General features: G+C 47.3%; 1 protein-coding gene across 1 annotated transcript in view; it reads left to right on the forward strand.

Annotated features, from left to right (window-relative positions):
• The first annotated feature begins 9928 nt into the window (after nucleotides 1-9928).
• The window catches only part of LOC140354536 (antigen WC1.1), a 75453-nt gene continuing 59921 nt past the window's right edge, over nucleotides 9929-25460 (forward strand). The window contains exons 1-4 of the mRNA XM_072439569.1: nucleotides 9929-10113; nucleotides 11459-11619; nucleotides 12567-12717; nucleotides 16735-17049. Coding sequence (XP_072295670.1) covers nucleotides 9972-10113; nucleotides 11459-11619; nucleotides 12567-12717; nucleotides 16735-17049 — 769 coding nt within the window. The 5' untranslated portion in view covers nucleotides 9929-9971. The remainder of the gene's footprint in view (nucleotides 10114-11458; nucleotides 11620-12566; nucleotides 12718-16734; nucleotides 17050-25460) is intronic.

Below are 25460 nucleotides of genomic sequence, written 5' to 3' on the forward strand. Positions count from 1 at the left end.
TATCTGCTCAGATAGAGCGTCTCGTAGATGTTTAGGACCAGCACAATGACCTCGGTTTTTTCAGGGTTAAGAAGCAGGTAGTTTAGTGTCATCCAGGTTTTTATCTCCTTCACACAAGCACTAAGTCTGTCTACTTGATCGCTCTGATCAGGTTTCATTGATAAATACAGCTGAGTGTCGTCTGCAGAGCAGTGGAAGTTAATGCCATGTGACCTGATCATGTGACCTAACGGCAGCATATAAAGAGTAAACAGAATTGGACCGAGTACTGAACCCTGTGGCACACCGTAAATTACTTTAGAGCAGGTGAGGAGCTCTTGTTTACATTAACAAATTGGTATCTATCAGATAGATAGGATTTAAACCAGCTGAGGGCTGTTCCTCCAACACCTACATCACATTCTAACCTCTGCAGTAGAATGTTGTGGTCGATGGTGTCAAACGCTGCGCTGAGGTCCAACAGAACCAGGATTGAGACCAGTCCATCGTCAGCGGCTAATAACAAATCATTTGTGACTTTAACTAATGCAGTTTCAGTGCTGTGGTGGGCTCTGGACCCTGACTGGAAAACTTCAAATAAGTTATTGTCCTGCAGGTGGCGACAAAGCTGTTTTACTACAACTTTTTCAAGGATTTTAGAGACGAAGGGAAGATTTGAAATAGGTCTGTAGTTTACCAATAGGTCGGGATCTAGATGAGTCTTTTTCAGAAGAGGTTTAATGACTGCATGTTTGAAGGACTGTGGAACATAAACACTTTCGAGTGAAGTATTTATTATATTAAGAATAGGGTCTATAATTAGGGGAAGAATGTCTTTGAGGAGCCTGGAATGGGGTCTAGGACACAAGTTGAGCTTTTAGAGGACATAATGGCTGAAGTTATCTCTGCTTGATCAACAGCTGTGAACCTTTCTAAGTTTACAGCTGGATTTATATGAGACGTTAGATTTACAGCTTGGGCTAGTTCAGGGCTAATAGCGGGGGTAATTTCATCTCATTTATCGCTGATTGTTTTTATTTTATTATTAAAAAATAGGAGGAAATCATCAGAGCTGAGTGTAGCTGGGAGTGAGGGCTCTACTGCACTGTGACAGTTTGTTAGCCTAGCTACAGCGCTGAAAAGGAATTTAGTGTTACTTTTGTTGACTTCTATTAGATTTGAATAATATCTGGTTTGGGCCTCACACAGAGCTGCTGACAGGACAGGAGAAACTTTTCCTGCTTTTAGGGATTCTTCTGTGTGAGAGCGACGAAATAATCCCTCTAACTTTCTAACTCTTTGTTTATGTGAACGCAGTTCTTGGTTGTACCAGGAGGAGGCGCTTTGACCTAATGACCTTCTGTTTTAACGGCGCGACAACGTCAAGAGCAGACTTCAGAGAATTCATGGTCAAGTCGACAAATTGATCACTTAAACTGGGACTAAAACTGTTCTCAGCAGGATCACATGACATGATCACATGACATGATCACATGACATGATCACATGACATGATCACATGACATGATCACATGACATGATCACATGACATGATCACATGACGTGATCACATGACACGGTCACATGACATGATCACATGACATGATCACATGACATGATCACATGACATGATCACATGACATGATCACATGACGTGATCACATGACGTGATCACATGACATGATCACATGACATGATCACATGACACGATCACATGACACGATCACATGACACGATCACATGACACGATCACATGACACGATCACATGACACGATCACATGACACGGTCACATGACACGGTCACATGACACGATCACATGACACGATCACATGACACGATCACATGACACGATCACATGACATGATCACATGACACGGTCACATGACACGGTCACATGACACGGTCACATGACATGATCACATGACACGGTCACATGACACGATCACATGACACGGTCACATGACACGGTCACATGACACGGTCACATGACACGGTCACATGACACGATCACATGACACGATCACATGACACGGTCACATGACATGATCACATGACACGGTCACATGACACGGTCACATGACACGATCACATGACACGGTCACATGACAGGATCACATGACACGGTCACATGACACGGTCACATGACATGATCACATGACACGGTCACATGACACGGTCACATGACATGATCACATGACACGGTCACATGACATGATCACATGACACGGTCACATGACACGGTCACATGACATGATCACATGACACGGTCACATGACACGATCACATGACACGGTCACATGACACGATCACATGACACGATCACATGACAGGATCACATGACACGGTCACATGACATGATCACATGACACGGTCACATGACACGGTCACATGACATGATCACATGACACGGTCACATGACAGGATCACATGACACGGTCACATGACACGATCACATGACACGGTCACATGACACGGTCACATGACACGGTCACATGACACGATCACATGACATGATCACATGACATGATCACATGACATGATCACATGACACGGTCACATGACAGGATCACATGACACGGTCACATGACACGATCACATGACATGTCACTGAATATTGGCTCTATTATTTCTTTGAATTTTGAGATAGATTTTTCAGATATTGTCCTTTTCATTATAACTTTATTTTGTGGGACTGGATGATCTTTAAGAATAAACTGAAAGGTAATTAGGAAATGATCTGACAATATAGGGTTTTGAGGGAGGACAATGAGGTCACTAATCTCTGTTCCATACGTTAGGACAAGATCCAGAGTGTTCTTGTGAGTGTGAGTCGGTTTATTTACATTCTGAGTGAAACCAATGCTGTCTAACAAGGCGCTGAAGGCATTACTGAGAGAGTCATCGCTCATGTTCACGTGGATATTAAAGTCTCCAACTATAACTATTTTATCCCAGGCTAACACTAAGTTTGATATAAAGTCAGAAAACTCTGTTAAAAACTCTGAATAGGGACCAGGGGGTCGGTAGATAACTATGAACAAAACTCCTTTTTGGTTTTTCATATTTGGACATGTGATCGACAGCATAAGGCTTTCAAATGAGTGAAATGCATTGTTAGTTTTAGGGCTCATGAGTAGGCTTGAGTGGGAGATCACTGCCACACCACCACCTCGGCCTGTGCTCCTGGCGGTCTGAAAGTTAACATGGGTGGGTGGGGTTAACATGGGTGGGTGGGGTTAACATTGGTGGGTGGGGTTAACATGGGTGGGTGGGGTTAACATGGGTGGGTGGGGTTAACATGGGTGGGTGGGGTTAACATGGGTGGGTGGGGTGGACTCATTTAGTCTGACGTAGTGGTCTTGTTGAAGCCACGTTTCAGTTAGAGCTGAAGATCTATGTTATAGTCACTAATTAATTCAGTAACTAAGAGCGATTTGGAGGAAATTGCTCTAATGTTTAGCAGTCCACATTTTACGTGTTTATTCATTTAGACCTTACACTACCTTTACACTCTACACACTACTTTTACACACTACTTTTACACACTACTTTTACACACTACTTTTACACACTACACACTACTTTTACACACTACCTTTACACTCTACACACTACTTTTACACACTACTTTTACACACTACTTTTACACACTACACACTACTTTTACACACTACATTTACACACTACATTTACACACTATATTTACACACTACTTTTACACACTATATTTACACACTACATTTACACACTACACACTACATTTACACACTACTTTTACACACTATATTTACACACTACATTTACACACTACACACTACATTTACACACTACTTTTACACACTATATTTACACACTACTTTTACACACTACACACTACTTTTACACACTACCTTTACACTCTACACACTACTTTTACACACTACTTTTACACACTACTTTTACACACTACACACTACTTTTACACAATACATTTACACACTACATTTACACACTACACAATACATTTACACACTACATTGCGTGACCTTTGCCTGATGTTTGTGTGACCTTTGTGTGACGTTCGCCTGACGTTCGCCTGAGGTTTGCGTGACCTTTGCCTGACGTTTGAATGACCTTTGCCTGACATTTGTGTGACCTTTGCATGACCTTTGCGTGAAGTTCGCCTGACATTCACCTGATGTTTGCGTGACCTTTGCCTGACATTTGCGTGACCTTTGCTGCACCTTTGCCTGACGTTTTTGTGACCTTTGCGTGACAGTCGCCTGACGTTTGCCTGATGTTTGCGTGACCTTTGTCTGACGTTCGCGTGACCTTTGCCCAACGTTTTTTGTGACCTTTGCGTGACGTTCGCCTGTCGTTCGCCTGATGTTTGCGTGACCTTTGTCTGATGTTTGCGTGACCTTTGCGTGACATTTGCCTGACGTTTGTGTGACCTTTGCGTGATGTTCGCCTGAGGTTTGCGTGACCTTTGCCTGACGTTTGCGTGACCTTTGCTGCACCTTTGCCTGACGTTTGTGTGACCTTTGTGTGATGTTCGCCTGACGTTTGCCTGATGTTTGCGTGACCTTTGCCTGACGTTTGCGTGACCTTTGCCCAACGTTTGTGTGACCTTTGCGTGACGTTCGCCTGTCGTTCGCCTGATGTTTTTGTGACCTTTGTCCGATGTTTGCGTGACCTTTGCGTGACCTTTGCCTGGCGTTTGAGTGACCTTTGCCCAATGTTTCTGTGACCTTTGCGTGACGTTCTCCTGACGTTCGCCTGAGGTTTGCGTGACCTTTGCCTGACGTTTGAGTGACCTTTGCCTGACGTTTGTGTGACCTTTGCGTGACCTTTGCCCGACGTTTACTTGACCTTTGCCTGATGTTTGTGTGACCTTTGCGTGACGTTCGCCTGACATTTGCCTGATGTTTGTCTGACCTTTGCGTGACGTTCACCTGATGTTTGCGTGACCTTTGCCTGAAGTTTGTGAGACCTTTGCCTGCCGTTTGTGTGACCTTTGTCCGACATTTGTGTGACCTTTGCCTGCCGTTTGTGTGACCTTTGTGTGACCTTTGCCTGATGTTTGAGTGACGTTCGCCTGATGTTTGTTTGACCTTTGCGTGACCTTTGTGTGACCTTTGTGTGACGTTCGCCTGACGTTTGCCTGATGTTTACGTTATGTTTGCTTGACCTTTGCCTGATGTTTGAGTGACGTTCGCCTGATGTTTGTTTGACCTTTGCGTGACCTTTGTGTGACCTTTGCGTGACGTTCGCCTGACGTTCACCTGATGTTTGCGTGACGTTCGCCTGATGTTTGTCTGACCTTTGCGTGACCTTTGCCTGACATTTGCGTGACCATTGCCCGACGTTTGCTTAACCTTTGCCTGACGTTTGTGTGACCTTTGTGTGACGTTAGCCTGACGTTTGCCTGATTTTTGCGTGACCTTTGCCTGACGTTTGTGTGACCTTTGCCTGACGTTTGTTTGACCTTTGCGTGACGTTTGTGTGACCTTTGCCTGACGTTTGAGTGACGTTCGCCTGATGTTTGCGTGACCTTTGCCTGATGATTGAGTGACGTTCGCCTGATGTTTGTGTGACCTTTGTGTGACCTGTGCGTGACGTTCGCCTGACGTTCGCCTGATGTTTGCTTGACCTTTGCCTGATGTTTGTCTGACCTTTGCCTGACGTTTGTGTGACCTTTGCGTGACGTTTGCCTGACGTTTGCGTGACCTTTGTGTGACGTTCGCCTGACGTTTGCCTGATGTTTACGTTATGTTTGCTTGACCTTTGCCTGATGTTTGAGTGACGTTCGCCTGATGTTTGTTTGACCTTTGCGTGACCTTTGTGTGACCTTTGCGTGACGTTCGCCTGACGTTCGCCTGATGTTTACTTGACCTTTGCCTGACGTTTGTGTGACCTTTGCGTGACGTTCGCCTGACGTTCACCTGATGTTTGCGTGACGTTCGCCTGATGTTTGTCTGACCTTTGCGTGACCTTTGCCTGACATTTGCGTGACCATTGCCCGACGTTTGCTTAACCTTTGCCTGACGTTTGTGTGACCTTTGTGTGACGTTCGCCTGACGTTTGCCTGATTTTTGCGTGACCTTTGCCTGACGTTTGTGTGACCTTTGCCTGACGTTTGTTTGACCTTTGCGTGACGTTTGTGTGACCTTTGCCTGACGTTTGAGTGACGTTCGCCTGATGTTTGCGTGACCTTTGCCTGATGATTGAGTGACGTTCGCCTGATGTTTGTGTGACCTTTGTGTGACCTGTGCGTGACGTTCGCCTGACGTTCGCCTGATGTTTGCTTGACCTTTGCCTGATGTTTGTCTGACCTTTGCCTGACGTTTGTGTGACCTTTGCGTGACGTTTGCCTGACGTTTGCGTGACCTTTGTGTGACGTTCGCCTGACGTTTGCCTGATGTTTACGTTATGTTTGCTTGACCTTTGCCTGATGTTTGAGTGACGTTCGCCTGATGTTTGTTTGACCTTTGCGTGACCTTTGTGTGACCTTTGCGTGACGTTCGCCTGACGTTCGCCTGATGTTTACTTGACCTTTGCCTGACGTTTGTGTGACCTTTGCGTGACGTTCGCCTGACGTTCACCTGATGTTTGCGTGACGTTCGCCTGATGTTTGTCTGACCTTTGCGTGACCTTTGCCTGACATTTGCGTGACCATTGCCCGACGTTTGCTTAACCTTTGCCTGACGTTTGTGTGACCTTTGTGTGACGTTCGCCTGACGTTTGCCTTATTTTTGCGTGACCTTTGCCAAACGTTTGCTTGACCTTTGCCTGACGTTTGTGTGACCTTTGTGTGACGTTTGTGTGACCTTTGTGTGACGTTCGCCTGACGTTTGTCTGATGTTTGCGTGACGTTCGCCTGATGTTTGTCTGACCTTTGCGTGACCTTTGCCTGACGTTTGCGTGACCTTTGCCCAACGTTTGTGTGACCTTTGCGTGACGTTCGCCTGACGTTTGCGTGACCTTTGCCTGACATTTGTTTGACCTTTGCATGACGTTTGTGTGACCTTTGCCTGACGTTTGTGTGACCTTTGCCTGACGTTCGCCTGATGTTTGCGTGACCTTTGCCTGACGTTTGTGTGACCTTTGCCTGACGTTTGTTTGACCTTTGCGTGACGTTTGTGTGACCTTTGCCTGACGTTTGTGTGACCTTTGCCTGACGTTTGTTTGACCTTTGCGTGACGTTTGTGTGACCTTTGCCTGACGTTTGTGTGACCTTTGCCTGACGTTTGTTTGACCTTTGCGTGACGTTTGTGTGACCTTTGCCTGACGTTTGTGTGACCTTTGCCTGACGTTTGTTTGACTTTTGCGTGACGTTTGTGTGACCTTTGCCTGACGTTTACTTGACCTTTGCCTGACGTTTGCGTGACCTTTGCCTGATGATTGAGTGATGTTCGCCTGATGTTTGTGTGACCTTTGTGTGACCTGTGCGTGACGTTCGCCTGACGTTCGCCTGACGTTTGCGTGACCTTTGCCCGACGTTTTTAACCTTTGCCTGACGTTTGTGTGACCTTTGCATGACGTTCGCCTGATATTTGCGTGACCTTTGCCTGACGTTTGTGTGACCTTTGCCTGACGTTTGTGTGACCTTTGCCTGACGTTTGAGTGACGTATGCCTGATGTTTGCATGACCTTTGCCTGATGATTGAGTGACGTTCGCCTGATGTTTGTGTGACCTTTGTGTGACCTGTGCGTGACGTTCGCCTGACGTTCGCCTGATGTTTGCTTGACCTTTGCCTGATATTTGTCTGACCTTTGCCTGACGTTTGCGTGACCTTTGCCCAACGTTTTTAACCTTTGCCTGATGTTTGTGTGACCTTTGTGTGATGTTCGCCTGATGTTTGTCTGACCTTTGCCCAAAGTTTGCTTAACCTTTGCCTGACGTTTGTGTGACGTTCGCCTGACGTTTGCCTGATGTTTGTGTGACCTTTGCCTGACGTTTGCGTGACCTTTGCGTGACCTTTGCCTGGCGTTTGAGTGACCTTTGCCCAATGTTTGTGTGACCTTTGCGTGACGTTCGCCTGACGTTCGCCTGAGGTTTGCGTGACCTTTGCCTGACGTTTGAGTGACCTTTGCCTGACGTTTGTGTGACCTTTGCGTGACGTTCGCCTGATGTTTGCGTGACCTTTGCCTGACGTTTGCGTGACCTTTGCGTGACCTTTGCCCGACGTTTACTTGACCTTTGCCTGACGTTTGTGTGACCTTTGCGTGACGTTCGCCTGACGTTTGCCTGATGTTTGCGTGACCTTTGCCTGACGTTTGCTCGACCTTTGCCCAACGTTTGTGTGACCTTTGCGTGACGTTCGCCTGATGTTTGTGTGACCTTTGCGTGACGTTCGCCTGATGTTTGTGTGACCTTTGTGTGACCTCTGCGTGACGTTCGCCTGATGTTTGCTTGACCTTTGCCTGATGTTTGTCTGACCTTTGCCTGACGTTTGTGTGACCTTTGCGTGACGTTCGCCTGACGTTTTTCTGACCTTTGCGTGACCTTTGCCTGACGTTTTCGTGACCTTTGCCCGACGTTTTTAACCTTTGCCTGACGTTTGTGTGACCTTTGTGTGACGTTCGCCTGATGTTTGCGTGATGTTTGCCTGATGTTTGTCTGACCTTTGCCCGACGTTTGCTTAACCTTTGCCCAACGTTTGTGTGACCTTTGCGTGACGTTCGCCTGACGTTCGCCTGATGTTTGTCTGACCTTTGCCTGACGTTTGTGTGACCTTTGCGTGACGTTCGCCTGACGTTTTTCTGACCTTTGCGTGACCTTTGCCTGACGTTTGCGTGACCTTTGCCCGACGTTTTTAACCTTTGCCTGACGTTTGTGTGACCTTTGTGTGACGTTCGCCTGATGTTTGCGTGACCTTTGCGTGATGTTTGCCTGATGTTTGTCTGACCTTTGCCCGACGTTTGCTTAACCTTTGCCTGATGTTTGTGTGACCTTTGCCTCACGTTTGCGTGACCTTTGCCCAACGTTTGTGTGACCTTTGCGTGACGTTCGCCTGACGTTCGCCTGATGTTTGCGTGACCTTTGCGTGACCTTTGCGTGTGCTTCTGAGCTGCTTTAATGGTGAGTCCTGTGTTTCTTCCTCAGACAACGTGAGCGTTTCTCTGGAGAAGTTCAAATGTGCTGGTTTTGTCCGATACTCGACCGACAAACAAACGAGCGGATTCTTCTGTGGAAACACATTCGGTACTTTATGTATTCATGTACTTTATGTATTCATGTACTTTATGTATTCATGTTCTTTATGTATTCATGTACTTTATGTATTCATGTACTTTATGTACTTTATGTATTCATGTACTTTATGTATTCATGTACTTTATGTACTTTATGTATTCATGTTCTTTATGTATTCATGTACTTTATGTATTCATGTACTTTATGTATTCATGTTCTTTATGTATTCATGTTCTTTATGTATTCATGTACTTTATGTATTCATGTACTTTATGTATTCATGTACTTTATGTATTCATGTACTTAATGTATTATTGATAGATTTACCAGGACTTTGTAGTTTAAGTCCTGGTTTAAGTCCTGGTTTCTCCCTCTCTTGGTTCCACAGGGCAGAAGGAGGGCCAGGTCCTGTGTCGGTCTTTGGGCTGCGGGCCCCTGAGGGCCATCCCGGCCTGGTCCACGGCCGAGGCCAGATCTGAGCCCAAAACCAACATGATCTCCACAAACTGTTTGGATCCAGAGAAGAACCTGTGGGAGTGTTCTCCAGAGAAGAGGATCTGCCCCAGACCGGCCTTCGTCTACTGCCAGGGTGAGACCAGGACCAGGACCAGGACCAGGACCAGGACCAGGACCAGGACCAGGACCAGGACCAGGACCAGGACCAGGACCAGGACCAGGACCAGGACCAGGACCAGGACCAGGACCAGGACCAGGACCAGGACCAGGACTAAACCAGGACTAAACCTTCCTCTGTTGTAGATCACCAGGAGGTGCGACTTCGAGGAAACAGCTCCAATGTTTGCTCAGGTTTGATGGAGAAGAAAGTTTCGAACTCGTGGAGCTCGATGAAGATCCAGGACCAGCCGACGATGCAGCTCTGGTGTGAGCAGCTGTTCTGTGGCTCCTACCAGAGCCACGCCCACGAGGAGAACGCCACCCGCCTCACCTGCTCAGGTAAACCTCCTGACCCTAGACTCCTCCTGCTCCTGATGCAGAAGTCACAAGCACATTGTGAAGAATCCTCCTGCAGGAGGCGCTGTCCGACACATGTTTCCTCCTGCAGGAGGCGCTGTCCGACACATGTTTCCTCCTGCAGGAGGCGCTGTCCGACACATGTTTCCTCCTGCAGGAGGCGCTGTCCGACACATGTTTCCTCCTGCAGGAGGCGCTGTCCGACACATGTTTCCTCCTGCAGGAGGCGCTGTCCGACACATGTTTCCTCCTGCAGGAGGCGCTGTCCGACACATGTTTCCTCCTGCAGGAGGCGCTGTCCGACACATGTTTCCTCCTGCAGGAGACGCTGTCTGACACATGTTTCCTCCTGCAGGAGGCGCTGTCTGACACATGTTTCCTCCTGCAGGAGGCGCTGTCTGACACATGTTTCCTCCTGCAGGAGGCGCTGTCCGACACATGTTTCCTCCTGCAGGAGGCGCTGTCTGACACATGTTTCCTCCTGCAGGAGGCGCTGTCTGACACATGTTTCCTCCTGCAGGAGGCGCTGTCTGACACATGTTTCCTCCTGCAGGAGGCGCTGTCCGACACATGTGTCCTCCTGCAGGAGGCGCTGTCTGACACATGTTTCCTCCTGCAGGAGGCGCTGTCTGACACATGTTTCCTCCTGCAGGAGGCGCTGTCCGACACATGTTTGTCTGACACATGTTTCCTCCTGCAGGAGGCGCTGTCTGACACATGTTTCCTCCTGCAGGAGGCGCTGTCTGACACATGTTTCCTCCTGCAGGAGGCGCTGTCCGACACATGTTTCCTCCTGCAGGAGGCGCTGTCCGACACATGTTTCCTCCTGCAGGAGGCGCTGTCCGACACATGTTTCCTCCTGCAGGAGGCGCTGTCCGACACATGTTTCCTCCTGCAGGAGGCGCTGTCTGACACATGTTTCCTCCTGCAGGAGACGCTGTCTGACACATGTTTCCTCCTGCAGGAGGCGCTGTCCGACACATGTTTCCTCCTGCAGGAGGCGCTGTCTGACACATGTTTCCTCCTGCAGGAGACGCTGTCTGACACATGTTTCCTCCTGCAGGAGGCGCTGTCCGACACATGTTTCCTCCTGCAGGAGGCGCTGTCTGACACATGTTTCCTCCTGCAGGAGGCGCTGTCTGACACATGTTTCCTCCTGCAGGAGGCGCTGTCTGACACATGTTTCCTCCTGCAGGAGACGCTGTCCGACACATGTTTCCTCCTGCAGGAGACGCTGTCTGACACATGTTTCCTCCTGCAGGAGGCGCTGTCCGACACATGTTTCCTCCTGCAGGAGGCGCTGTCTGACACATGTTTCCTCCTGCAGATGGTGTGCGTGTGGTCCTGGTCCATGAAGGCAAACCCAGCCGCTGTTACGGCACCGTCCACGTGGAGCTGAAGGGGGTGCTGTCTCCAGTGTGTGCGACGGACTGGACACAGACGCCTCACAACGCAGACGTGGCGTGTAAAGAGCTCGGCTGTGGAAACGTGAGGGAAACACACATATGCTACATTTGAATATTCAGATTATCATTTTCAGAAAGAGCTGACTAAAATGAAAAAAGTTAAAGTTATGTTGGGTCAGCTCTCTTTCTCTTTCAGGTGTTCTCTCTCTCTCTTTCAGGTGTTCAGCTCTTTCTCTCTTTTAGGTGTTCTCTCTCTCTCTCTTTCGGGTGATCAGCTCTCTCTCTTTCATGTGTTCTCTCTCTTTCAGGTGATCAGCTCTCTCTCTCTTTCAGGAGTTCTCTCTCTCTCTTTCAGGTGTTCAGCTCTCTCTCTCTTTCAGGTTTTCTCTCTCTCTCTTTCAGGTGTTCAGCTCTCTCTCTTTCAGGTGTCAGCTCCCTCTCTCTTTCAGATGTTCAGCTCTCTCTCTCTTTCAGGTGTTCAGCTCTCTCTCTCTTTCAGGTGTTCTCTACTCTCTCTTTCAGGTGTTCAGCTCTCTTTCAGGTTCTCAGCTCCCTCTCTCTTTCAGGTGTTCAGCTCCCTCTCTCTTTCAGGTGTTCAGCTCTCTCTCTCTTTCAGGTTTTCTCTCTCTCTCTTTCAGGTGTTCAGCTCTCTCTCTTTCAGGTGTCAGCTCCCTCTCTCTTTCAGATGTTCAGCTCTCTGTCTCTTTCAGGTGGACAGCTCTCTCTCTCTTTCAGGTGTTCAGCTCTCTCTCTCTTTCAGGTGTTCAGCTCTCTCTCTTTCAGGTAGGCAGCTCTCTCTCTTTCAGGTGTTCACCTCTCTCTCTTTCAGGTGTCCAGCTCTCTGTCTCTTTCAGGTGTCAAGCGCTCTCTCTCTTTCAGGTGTTCAGCTCCCTCTCTCTTTCAGGTGTTCAGCTCCCTCTCTCTTTCAGGTGTTCAGCTCCCTCTCTCTTTCAGGTGTTCAGCTCCCTCTCTCTTTCAGGTGTTCAGCTCCCTCTCTCTTTCAGGTGTTCAGCTCCCTCTCTCTTTCAGGTGGTCAGCTCCAGCACCAGGCCGTCCCTTGGGTCCTCGCTGCTGGACTCTCTGGAATGCACGGATCAGGATTCTTCTCTTTGGCACTGTAAATCCAGACATAGCTCCACCCCCTTCAGCTGCAGTGGCCACGCCCACATCATCTGCTCCGGTAACGCCCACTAACACCACACGAGACACGCCCACATCATCCGCTCCGGTAACGCCCACTAACACCACACGAGACACGCCCACATCATCCGCTCCGGTAACGCCCACTAACACCACACGAGACACGCCCACATCATCCGCTCCGGTAACGCCCACTAACACCACACAAGACACGCCCACATCATCTGCTGCGGTAACGCCCTTGACCCCTTGTTGCCCCACTTGTGACCCCTTGTTGCTCGACTTGTGACCCCTTGTTGCCCCACTTGTGACTCCGTTGTTGCCCTCTTGTGACCCCTTGTTGCCCCTCTTGTGACCCCTTGTTGCCCCTTTTGTGACCCCTTGTTGCCCCTTTTGTGACCCCTTGTTGACCCTCTTTTTGCACTCTTGTGACCCTTTGTTGCCCACTTGTGACCCCTTGTTGCCCCTCTTGTTGCCCTCTTGTTACCCCTTGTTGCCCTCTTGTGACCCCTTGTTGCCCCACTTGTGACCCCTTGTTGCCCACTTGTGACTCCCTTGTTGCCCCTCTTGTGACTCCTTGTTCACCCTCTTGTGACCCTTTGTTGCCCACTTGTGACCCCTTGTTGACCCTCTTTTTGCCCTCTTGTGACCCCTTGTTGCCCCACTTGTGACCCCTTGTTGCCCTCTTGTGACCCCTTGTTGCCCTCTTTTGACCCCTTGTTGCCCACTTGTGACCCCTTGTTGCCCTCTTGTGACCCCTTGTTGCCCACTTGTGACCCCTTGTTGCCCTCTTGTGACCCCTTGTTGCCCACTTGTGACCCCTTGTTGCCCCACTTGTGACCCCTTGTTGCCCTCTTGTGATCCCTTGTTACCCCACTTGTGACCCCTTGTTGCCCACTTGTGACCCCTTGTTGCCCCACTTGTGACGCCTTGTTGCCCTCTTGTGACCCCTTGTTGCCCCTCTTGTGACCCCTTGTGACCCCTTGTTGACCCTCTTGTGACCCTTTGTTGCCCACTTGTGACCCCTTGTTGACCCTCTTTTTACCCTCTTGTGACCCTTTGTTGCCCACTTGTGACCCCTTGTTGCCCCTCTTGTTGCCCTCTTGTGACCCCTTGTTGCCCTCGTGTGACCCCTCGTTGCCTACTTGTGACCCCTTGTTGCTCTCTTGCGACCCTTTGTTGCCCTCTTGTGACCCCTTGTTGCCCTCTTGTGACCCCTTGTTGCCCCACTTGTGACCCCTTGTTGCCCTCTTGTGACCCCTTGTTGCCCTCTTTTGACCCCTTGTTGCCCACTTGTGACCCCTTGTTGCCCTCTTGTGACCCCTTGTTGCCCACTTGTGACCCCTTGTTGCCACTCTTGTTGCCCTCTAGTGACCCCTTGTTGCCCTCTTTTGACCCCTTGTTGCCCTCTAGTGACCCCTTGTTGACCTCTTTTGACCCCTTGTTGCCCTCTTGTGACCCCTTGTTGCCCACTTGTGACCCCTTGTTGCCCTCTTGTGACCCCTTGTTGCTCTCTTGTGACCCCTTGTTGGCCTCTTGTGACCCCTTGTTGCCCTCTTGTGACCCCTTGTTGCCCTCTTGTGACCCCTTGTTGCCCCACTTGTGACCCCTTGTTGCCCTCTTGTGACCCCTTGTTGCCCTCTTTTGACCCCTTGTTGCCCTCTTGTGACCCCTTGTTGCCCTCTTTTGACCCCTTGTTGCCCTCTTTTGACCCCTTGTTGCCCTCTCGTGACCCCTTGTTGCCCACTCGTGACCCCTTGTTGCCCTCTTGTGATCCTTTGTTGCCCACTTGTGACCCCTTGTTGCCCTCTTGTGACCCCTTGTTGCCCACTTGTGACCCCTTGTTGCCCTCTCGTGACCCCTTGTTGCCCACTCGTGACCCCTTGTTGCCCTCTTGTGACCCCTTGTTGCCCCACTTGTGACCCCTTGTTGCCCTTTTGTGACCCCTTGTTGCCCTTTTGTGACCCCTTGTTGCCCTCTCGTGACCCCTTGTTGCCCACTTGTGACCCCTTGTTGCCCTCTCGTGACCCCTTGTTGCCCTCTTGTGACCCCTTGTTGCCCCAATTGTGACCCCTTGTTGCCCTTTTGTGACCCCTTGTTGCCCTCTCGTGACCCTTGTTGCCCACTTGTGACCCCTTGTTGCCCCACTTGTGACCCCTTGTTGCCCCACTTGTGACCCCTTATTGCCCACTTGTGACCCCTTGTTACCCCACTTGTGACCCTTTGTTGCCCTCTTGTGACCCCTTGTTGCCCACTTGTGACCCCTTGTTACCCCACTTGTGACCCTTTGTTGCCCTCTTGTGACCCCTTGTTGCCCCACTTGTGACCCCTTGTTGCCCCACTTGTGACCCCTTGTTGCCCTCTTGTGATCCCTTGTTACCCCACTTGTGACCCCTTGTTGCCCACTTGTGACCCCTTGTTGCCCCACTTGTGACGCCTTGTTGCCCTCTTGTGACCCCTTGTTGCCCCTCTTGTGACCCCTTGTGACCCCTTGTTGACCCTCTTGTGACCCTTTGTTGCCCACTTGTGACCCCTTGTTGACCCTCTTTTTACCCTCTTGTGACCCTTTGTTGCCCACTTGTGACCCCTTGTTGCCCCTCTTGTTGCCCTCTTGTGACCCCTTGTTGCCCTCTTGTGACCCCTCGTTGCCTACTTGTGACCCCTTGTTGCTCTCTTGCGACCCTTTGTTGCCCTCTTGTGACCCCTTGTTGCCCTCTTTTGACCCCTTGTTGCCCACTTGTGACCCCTTGTTGCCCTCTTGTGACCCCTTGTTGCCCACTTGTGACCCCTTGTTGCCACTCTTGTTGCCCTCTAGTGACCCCTTGTTGCCCTCTTTTGACCCCTTGTTGCCCTCTAGTGACCCCTTGTTGACCTCTTTTGACCCCTTGTTGACCTCTTGTGACCCCTTGTTGCCCTCTTTTGACCCATTGTTGCCCACTTGTGACCCCTTGTTGCCCTCTTGTGACCCCTTGTTGCTCTCTTGTGACCCCTTGTTGGCCTCTTGTGACCCCTTGTTGCCCTCTTGTGACCCCTTGTTGCCCCACTTGTGACCCCTTGTTGCCCTCTTGTGACCCCTTGTTGCCCTCTTTTGACCCCTTGTTGCCCTCTTTTGACCCCTTGTTGCCCTCTCGTGACCCCTTGTTGCCCACTCGTGACCCCTTGTTGCCCTCTTGTGATCCTTTGTTGCCCACTTGTGACCCCTTGTTGCCCTCTTGTGACCCCTTGTTGCCCACTTGTGACCCCTTGTTGCCCTCTCGTGACCCCTTGTTGCCCACTCGTGACCCCTTGTTGCCCACTTGTGACCCCTTGTTGCCCTTTTGTGACCCCTTGTTGCCCTTTTGTGACCCCTTGTTGCCCTCTCGTGACCCCTTGTTGCCCTCTCGTGACCCCTTGTTGCCCACTTGTGACCCCTTGTTGCCCTCTCGTGACCCCTTGTTGCCCTCTTGTGACCCCTTGTTGCCCCAATTGTGACCCCTTGTTGCCCTTTTGTGACCCCTTGTTGCCCTCTCGTGACCCTTGTTGCCCACTTGTGACCCCTTGTTGCCCTCTCGTGACCCCTTGTTGCCCCACTTGTGACCCCTTGTTGCCCCACTTGTGACCCCTTGTTGCCCACTTGTGACCCCTTGTTACCCCACTTGTGACCCTTTGTTGCCCTCTTGTGACCCCTTGTTGCCCACTTGTGACCCCTTGTTACCCCACTTGTGACCCTTTGTTGCCCTCTTGTGACCCCTTGTTGCCCTCTTGTGACCCCTTGTTGCCCTCTTTTGACGCCTTGTTGCCCACTTGTGACCCCTTGTTGCCCTCTTGTGACCCCTTGTTGCTCTCCTGTGACCCTTTGTTGCCCTCTTGTGACCCCTTGTTGCCCTCTTGTGACCCCTTGTCGCCCCACTTGTGACCCTTTGTTGCCCTATTGTGACCCCTTGTTGCCCACTTGTGACCCCTTGTTACCCCACTTGTGACCCTTTGTTGCCCTCTTGTGACCCCTTGTTACCCCACTTGTGACCCTTTGTTGCCCTCTTTTGACCCCTTGTTGCCCACTTGTGACCCCTTGTTGCAGGCAGCGCTGCGGTGCGTCTCCAGGACGGGCCGGGCAGGTGCTCAGGGCGGGTGGAGCTGCTCCTGGAGGGCAGGTGGCAGAAGGCGCGACACAGAGGCTGGACCCAGGCCAACTCGGACGCCGTGTGTCGAGACTTGGACTGTGGAGACCACAAGAGCAGCGCCAACACTCCGCCCCTTTTCACGCACGGGCCACACCCTTTTCTGGACAAGAGCTTCAAGTGTCCATCTGACGCCCAGAGTCTCTTCAAATGCCCAAACACTGACCAGTCCAACTCCAGCGACAAGGAGCAGATCGTGGACCTCACATGTGAAGGTGTGTTCACAGTCACATTAGTGTGTCACAGTCACATTAGTGTGTCACAGTCACATTAGTGTGTCACAGTCACATTAGTGTGTTCACAGTCACATTAGTGTGTCACAGTCACATTAGTGTGTCACAGTCACATTAGTGTGTCACAGTCACATTAGTGTGTTCACAGTCACATTAGTGTGTCACAGTCACATTAGTGTGTCACAGTCACATTAGTGTGTTCACAGTCACATTAGTGTGTCACAGTCACATTAGTGTGTTCACAGTCACATTAGTGTGTCACAGTCACATTAGTGTGTCACAGTCACATTAGTGTGTCACAGTCACATTAGTGTGTCACAGTCACATTAGTGTGTTCACAGTCACATTAGTGTGTTCACAGTCACATTAGTGTGTCACAGTCACATTAGTGTGTTCACAGTCACATTAGTGTGTCACAGTCACATTAGTGTGTTCACAGTCACATTAGTGTGTCACAGTCACATTAGTGTGTCACAGTCACATTAGTGTGTCACAGTCACATTAGTGTGTTCACAGTCACATTAGTGTGTCACAGTCACATTAGTGTGTTCACAGTCACATTAGTGTGTCACAGTCACATTAGTGTGTCACAGTCACATTAGTGTGTCACAGTCACATTAGTGTGTTCACAGTCACATTAGTGTGTTCACAGTCACATTAGTGTGTCACAGTCACATTAGTGTGTCACAGTCACATTAGTGTGTCACAGTCACATTAGTGTGTTCACAGTCACATTAGTGTGTCACAGTCACATTAGTGTGTCACAGTCACATTAGTGTGTTCACAGTCACATTAGTGTGTCACAGTCACATTAGTGTGTCACAGTCACATTAGTGTGTTCACAGTCACATTAGTGTGTCACAGTCACATTAGTGTGTCACAGTCACATTAGTGTGTTCACAGTCACATTAGTGTGTCACAGTCACATTAGTGTGTTCACAGTCACATTAGTGTGTCACAGTCACATTAGTGTGTCACAGTCACATTAGTGTGTTCACAGTCACATTAGTGTGTCACAGTCACATTAGTGTGTTCACAGTCACATTAGTGTGTCACAGTCACATTAGTGTGTCACAGTCACATTAGTGTGTTCACAGTCACATTAGTGTGTCACAGTCACATTAGTGTGTCACAGTCACATTAGTGTGTTCACAGTCACATTAGTGTGTCACAGTCACATTAGTGTGTTCACAGTCACATTAGTGTGTCACAGTCACATTAGTGTGTCACAGTCACATTAGTGTGTCACAGTCACATTAGTGTGTCACAGTCACATTAGTGTGTTCACAGTCACATTAGTGTGTCACAGTCACATTAGTGTGTCACAGTCACATTAGTGTGTCACAGTCACATTAGTGTGTTCACAGTCACATTAGTGTGTCACAGTCACATTAGTGTGTCACAGTCACATTAGTGTGTCACAGTCACATTAGTGTGTTCACAGTCACATTAGTGTGTCACAGTCACATTAGTGTGTTCACAGTCACATTAGTGTGTCACAGTCACATTAGTGTGTCACAGTCACATTAGTGTGTCACAGTCACATTAGTGTGTTCACAGTCACATTAGTGTGTCACAGTCACATTAGTGTGTCACAGTCACATTAGTGTGTTCACAGTCACATTAGTGTGTCACAGTCACATTAGTGTGTCGCAGTCACATTAGTGTGTTCACAGTCACATTAGTGTGTCACAGTCACATTAGTGTGTTCACAGTCACATTAGTGTGTCACAGTCACATTAGTGTGTTCACAGTCACATTAGTGTGTTCACAGTCACATTAGTGTGTCACAGTCACATTAGTGTGTCACAGTCACATTAGTGTGTTCACAGTCACATTAGTGTGTCACAGTCACATTAGTGTGTCACAGTCACATTAGTGTGTTCACAGTCACATTAGTGTGTTCACAGTCACATTAGTGTGTCACAGTCACATTAGTGTGTTCACAGTCACATTAGTGTGTCACAGTTACATTAGTGTGTCACAGTCACATTAGTGTGTCACAGTCACATTAGTGTGTTCACAGTCACATTAGTGTGTCACAGTCACATTAGTGTGTCACAGTCACATTAGTGTGTCACAGTCACATTAGTGTGTCACAGTCACATTAGTGTGTCACAGTCACATTAGTGTGTTCACAGTCACATTAGTGTGTCACAGTCACATTAGTGTGTCACAGTCACATTAGTGTGTTCACAGTCACATTAGTGTGTCACAGTCACATTAGTGTGTTCACAGTCACATTAGTGTGTCACAGTTACATTAGTGTGTCACAGTCACATTAGTGTGTCACAGTCACATTAGTGTGTTCACAGTCACATTAGTGTGTCACAGTCACATTAGTGTGTTCACAGTCACATTAGTGTGTGTCACAGTCACATTAGTGTGTTCAAAGTCACATTAGTGTGTTCACAGTCACATTAGTGTGTCACAGTCACATTAGTGTGTTCACAGTCACATTAGTGTGTCACAGTCACATTAGTGTGTCACAGTCACATTAGTGTGTTCACAGTCACATTAGTGTGTCACAGTCACATTAGTGTGTCACAGTCACATTAGTGTGTTCACAGTCACATTAGTGTGTCGCAGTCACATTAGTGTGTCGCAGTCACATTAGTGTGTTCACAGTCACATTAGTGTGTCACAGTCACATTAGTGTGTTCACAGTCACATTAGTGTGTCACAGTCACATTAGTGTGTTCACAGTCACATTAGTGTGTCTCAGTCACATTAGTGTGTCACAGTCACATTAGTGTGTTCACAGTCACATTAGTGTGTCACAGTCACATTAGTGTGTCACAGTCACATTAGTGTGTTCACAGTCACATTAGTGTGTTCACAGTCACATTAGTGTGTCACAGTCACATTAGTGTGTTCACAGTCACATTAGTGTGTCACAGTTACATTAGTGTGTCACAGTCACATTAGTGTGTCACAGTCACATTAGTGTGTTCACAGTCACATGAGTGTGTCACAGTCACATTAGTGTGTTCACAGTCACATTAGTGTGTCACAGTCACATTAGTGTGTCACAGTCACATTAGTGTGTGTCACAGTCACATTAGTGTGTCACAGTCACATTAGTGAGTTCACAGTCACATTAGTGTGTCACAGTCACATTAGTGTGTCACAGTCACATTAGTGTGTTCACAGTCACATTAGTGTGTCCACAGTCACATTAGTGTGTCACAGTCACATTAGTGTGTTCACAGTCACATTAGTGTGTCACAGTCACATTCGTGTGTCACAGTCACATTAGTGTGTCACAGTCACATTAGTGTGTCACAGTCACATTAGTGTGTGTCACAGTCACATTAGTGTGTGTCACAGTCACATTAGTGTGTTCACAGTCACATTAGTGTGTCACAGTCACATTAGTGTGTCACAGTCACATTAGTGTGTCACAGTCACATGAGTGTGTCACAGTCACATTAGTGTGTCACAGTCACATTCGTGTGTCACAGTCACATTAGTGTGTCACAGTCACATTAGTGTGTTCACAGTCACATTAGTGTGTCACAGTCACATTAGTGTGTTCACAGTCACATTAGTGTGTCACAGTCACATTAGTGTGTTCACAGTCACATTAGTGTGTCACAGTCACATTAGTGTGTCACAGTCACATTAGTGTTTACAGTCACATTAGTGTGTCACAGTCACATTAGTGTGTCACAGTCACATTAGTGTGTTCACAGTCACATTAGTGTGTTCACAGTCACATTAGTGTGTCACAGTCACATTAGTGTGTTCACAGTCACATTAGTGTGTCACAGTCACATTAGTGTGTTCACAGTCACATTAGTGTGTCACAGTCACATTAGTGTGTCACAGTCACATTAGTGTGTTCACAGTCACATTAGTGTGTCACAGTCACATTAGTGTGTTCACAGTCACATTAGTGTGTCACAGTCACATTAGTGTGTTCACAGTCACATTAGTGTGTCACAGTCACATTAGTGTGTTCACAGTCACATTAGTGTGTTCACAGTCACATTAGTGTGTCACAGTCCCATTAGTGTGTTCACAGTCACATTAGTGTGTCACAGTCACATTAGTGTGTCACAGTCACATTAGTGTGTTCACAGTCACATTAGTTTGTCACAGTCACATTAGTGTGTCACAGTCACATTAGTGTGTGTCACAGTCACATTAGTGTGTCACAGTCACATTAGTGTGTTCACAGTCACATTAGTGTGTCACAGTCACATTAGTGTGTCACAGTCACATTAGTGTGTTCACAGTCACATTAGTGTGTCACAGTCACATTAGTGTGTTCACAGTCACATTAGTGTGTCCACAGTCACATTAGTGTGTCACAGTCACATTAGTGTGTTCACAGTCACATTAGTGTGTCACAGTCACATTAGTGTGTTCACAGTCACATTAGTGTGTGTCACAGTCACATTAGTGTGTTCACAGTCACATTAGTGTGTTCACAGTCACATTAGTGTGTCACAGTCACATTAGTGTGTTCACAGTCACATTAGTGTGTCACAGTCACATTAGTGTGTTCACAGTCACATTAGTGTGTCACAGTCACATTAGTGTGTCACAGTCACATTAGTGTGTTCACAGTCACATTAGTGTGTCACAGTCACATTAGTGTGTTCACAGTCACATTAGTGTGTCACAGTCACATTAGTGTGTTCACAGTCACATTAGTGTGTCACAGTCACATTAGTGTGTTCACAGTCACATTAGTGTGTCACAGTCACATTAGTGTGACACAGTCACATTAGTGTGTTCACAGTCACATTAGTGTGTTCACAGTCACATTAGTGTGTCACAGTCACATTAGTGTGTTCACAGTCACATTAGTGTGTTCACAGTCACATTAGTGTGTCACAGTCACATTAGTGTGTCACAGTCACATTAGTGTGTCACAGTCACATTAGTGTGTTCACAGTCACATTAGTGTGTTCACAGTCACATTAGTGTGTCACAGTCACATTAGTGTGTTCACAGTCACATTAGTGTGTCACAGTTACATTAGTGTGTCACAGTCACATTAGTGTGTCACAGTCACATTAGTGTGTTCACAGTCACATGAGTGTGTCACAGTCACATTAGTGTGTTCACAGTCACATTAGTGTGTCAACAGTCACATTAGTGTGTCACAGTCACATTAGTGTGTGTCACAGTCACATTAGTGTGTCACAGTCACATTAGTGAGTTCACAGTCACATTAGTGTGTCACAGTCACATTAGTGTGTTCACAGTCACATTAAGTGTGTCCACAGTCACATTAGTGTGTCACAGTCACATTCGTGTGTCACAGTCACATTAGTGTGTCACAGTCACATTAGTGTGTTCACAGTCACATTAGTGTGTCACAGTCACATTCGTGTGTCACAGTACATTAGTGTGTCACAGTCACATTAGTGTGTCACAGTCACATTAGTGTGTGTCACAGTCACATTAGTGTGTGTCACAGTCACATTAGTGTGTTCACAGTCACATTAGTGTGTCACAGTCACATTAGTGTGTCACAGTCACATTAGTGTGTCACAGTCACATGAGTGTGTCACAGTCACATTAGTGTGTCACAGTCACATTCGTGTGTCACAGTCACATTAGTGTGTCACAGTCACATTAGTGTGTTCACAGTCACATTAGTGTGTCACAGTCACATTAGTGTGTTCACAGTCACATTAGTGTGTCACAGTCACATTAGTGTGTTCACAGTCACATTAGTGTGTCACAGTCACATTAGTGTGTCACAGTCACATTAGTGTTTACAGTCACATTAGTGTGTCACAGTCACATTAGTGTGTCACAGTCACATTAGTGTGTTCACAGTCACATTAGTGTGTTCACAGTCACATTAGTGTGTCACAGTCACATTAGTGTGTTCACAGTCACATTAGTGTGTCACAGTCAAGTCACATTAGTGTGTTCACAGTCACATTAGTGTGTCACAGTCACATTAGTGTGTCACAGTCACATTAGTGTGTTCACAGTCACATTAGTGTGTCACAGTCACATTAGTGTGTTCACAGTCACATTAGTGTGTCACAGTCACATTAGTGTGTTCACAGTCACATTAGTGTGTCACAGTCACATTAGTGTGTTCACAGTCACATTAGTGTGTTCACAGTCACATTAGTGTGTCACAGTCCCATTAGTGTGTTCACAGTCACATTAGTGTGTCACAGTCACATTAGTGTGTCACAGTCACATTAGTGTGTTCACAGTCACATTAGTTTGTCACAGTCACATTAGTGTGTCACAGTCACATTAGTGTGTGTCACAGTCACATTAGTGTGTCACAGTCACATTAGTGTGTTCACAGTCACATTAGTGTGTCACAGTCACATTAGTGTGTCACAGTCACATTAGTGTGTTCACAGTCACATTAGTGTGTCACAGTCACATTAGTGTGTTCACAGTCACATTAGTGTGTCCACAGTCACATTAGTGTGTCACAGTCACATTAGTGTGTTCACAGTCACATTAGTGTGTCACAGTCACATTAGTGTGTTCACAGTCACATTAGTGTGTGTCACAGTCACATTAGTGTGTTCACAGTCACATTAGTGTGTTCACAGTCACATTAGTGTGTCACAGTCACATTAGTGTGTTCACAGTCACATTAGTGTGTCACAGTCACATTAGTGTGTTCACAGTCACATTAGTGTGTCACAGTCACATTAGTGTGTCACAGTCACATTAGTGTGTTCACAGTCACATTAGTGTGTCACAGTCACATTAGTGTGTTCACAGTCACATTAGTGTGTCACAGTCACATTAGTGTGTTCACAGTCACATTAGTGTGTCACAGTCACATTAGTGTGTTCACAGTCACATTAGTGTGTCACAGTCACATTAGTGTGACACAGTCACATTAGTGTGTTCACAGTCACATTAGTGTGTTCACAGTCACATTAGTGTGTCACAGTCACATTAGTGTGTTCACAGTCACATTAGTGTGTTCACAGTCACATTAGTGTGTCACAGTCACATTAGTGTGTCACAGTCACATTAGTGTGTTCACAGTCACATTAGTGTGTTCACAGTCACATTAGTGTGTCACAGTCACATTAGTGTGTTCACAGTCACATTAGTGTGTCACAGTTACATTAGTGTGTCACAGTCACATTAGTGTGTCACAGTCACATTAGTGTGTTCACAGTCACATGAGTGTGTCACAGTCACATTAGTGTGTTCACAGTCACATTAGTGTGTCACAGTCACATTAGTGTGTCACAGTCACATTAGTGTGTGTCACAGTCACATTAGTGTGTCACAGTCACATTAGTGAGTTCACAGTCACATTAGTGTGTCACAGTCACATTAGTGTGTTCACAGTCACATTAGTGTGTCCACAGTCACATTAGTGTGTCACAGTCACATTCGTGTGTCACAGTCACATTAGTGTGTCACAGTCACATTAGTGTGTTCACAGTCACATTAGTGTGTGTCACAGTCACATTAGTGTGTTCACAGTCACATTAGTGTGTTCACAGTCACATTAGTGTGTCACAGTCACATTAGTGTGTCACAGTCACATTAGTGTGTTCACAGTCACATTAGTGTGTCACAGTCACATTAGTGTGTCACAGTCACATTAGTGTGTCACAGTCACATTAGTGTGTCACAGTCACATGAGTGTGTCACAGTCACATGAGTGTGTCACAGTCACATTAGTGTGTCACAGTCACATTAGTGTGTTCACAGTCACATTAGTGTGTCACAGTCACATTAGTGTGTTCACAGTCACATTAGTGTGTCACAGTCACATTAGTGTGTTCACAGTCACATTAGTGTGTCACAGTCACATTAGTGTGTCACAGTCACATTAGTGTGTTCACAGTCACATTAGTGTGTCACAGTCACATTAGTGTGTCACAGTCACATTAGTGTGTCACAGTCACATTAGTGTTTACAGTCACATTAGTGTGTCACAGTCACATTAGTGTGTCACAGTCACATTAGTGTGTCACAGTCACTTTAGTGTTTACAGTCACATTAGTGTGTCACAGTCACATTAGTGTGTCACAGTCACATTAGTGTGTCACAGTCACATTAGTGTGTCACAGTCACATTAGTGTGTTCACAGTCACATTAGTGTGTTCACAGTCACATTAGTGTGTCACAGTCACATTAGTGTGTTCAAAGTCACATTAGTGTGTTCACAGTCACATTAGTGTGTCACAGTCACATTAGTGTGTTCACAGTCACATTAGTGTGTCACAGTCACATTAGTGTGTCACAGTCACATTAGTGTGTTCACAGTCACATTAGTTTGTCACAGTCACATTAGTGTGTCACAGTCACATTAGTGTGTGTCACAGTCACATTAGTGTGTCACAGTCACATTAGTGTGTTCACAGTCACATTAGTGTGTCACAGTCACATTAGTGTGTCACAGTCACATTAGTGTGTTCACAGTC

The sequence above is a fragment of the Eucyclogobius newberryi genome, unplaced genomic scaffold (genome assembly GCF_026437365.1).
Source record: "Eucyclogobius newberryi isolate DKJ021-1_F unplaced genomic scaffold, fEucNew1.0.hap1 SCAF_93, whole genome shotgun sequence".
In the NCBI taxonomy this organism is placed as follows: Eukaryota; Metazoa; Chordata; class Actinopteri; order Gobiiformes; family Gobiidae; genus Eucyclogobius; species Eucyclogobius newberryi.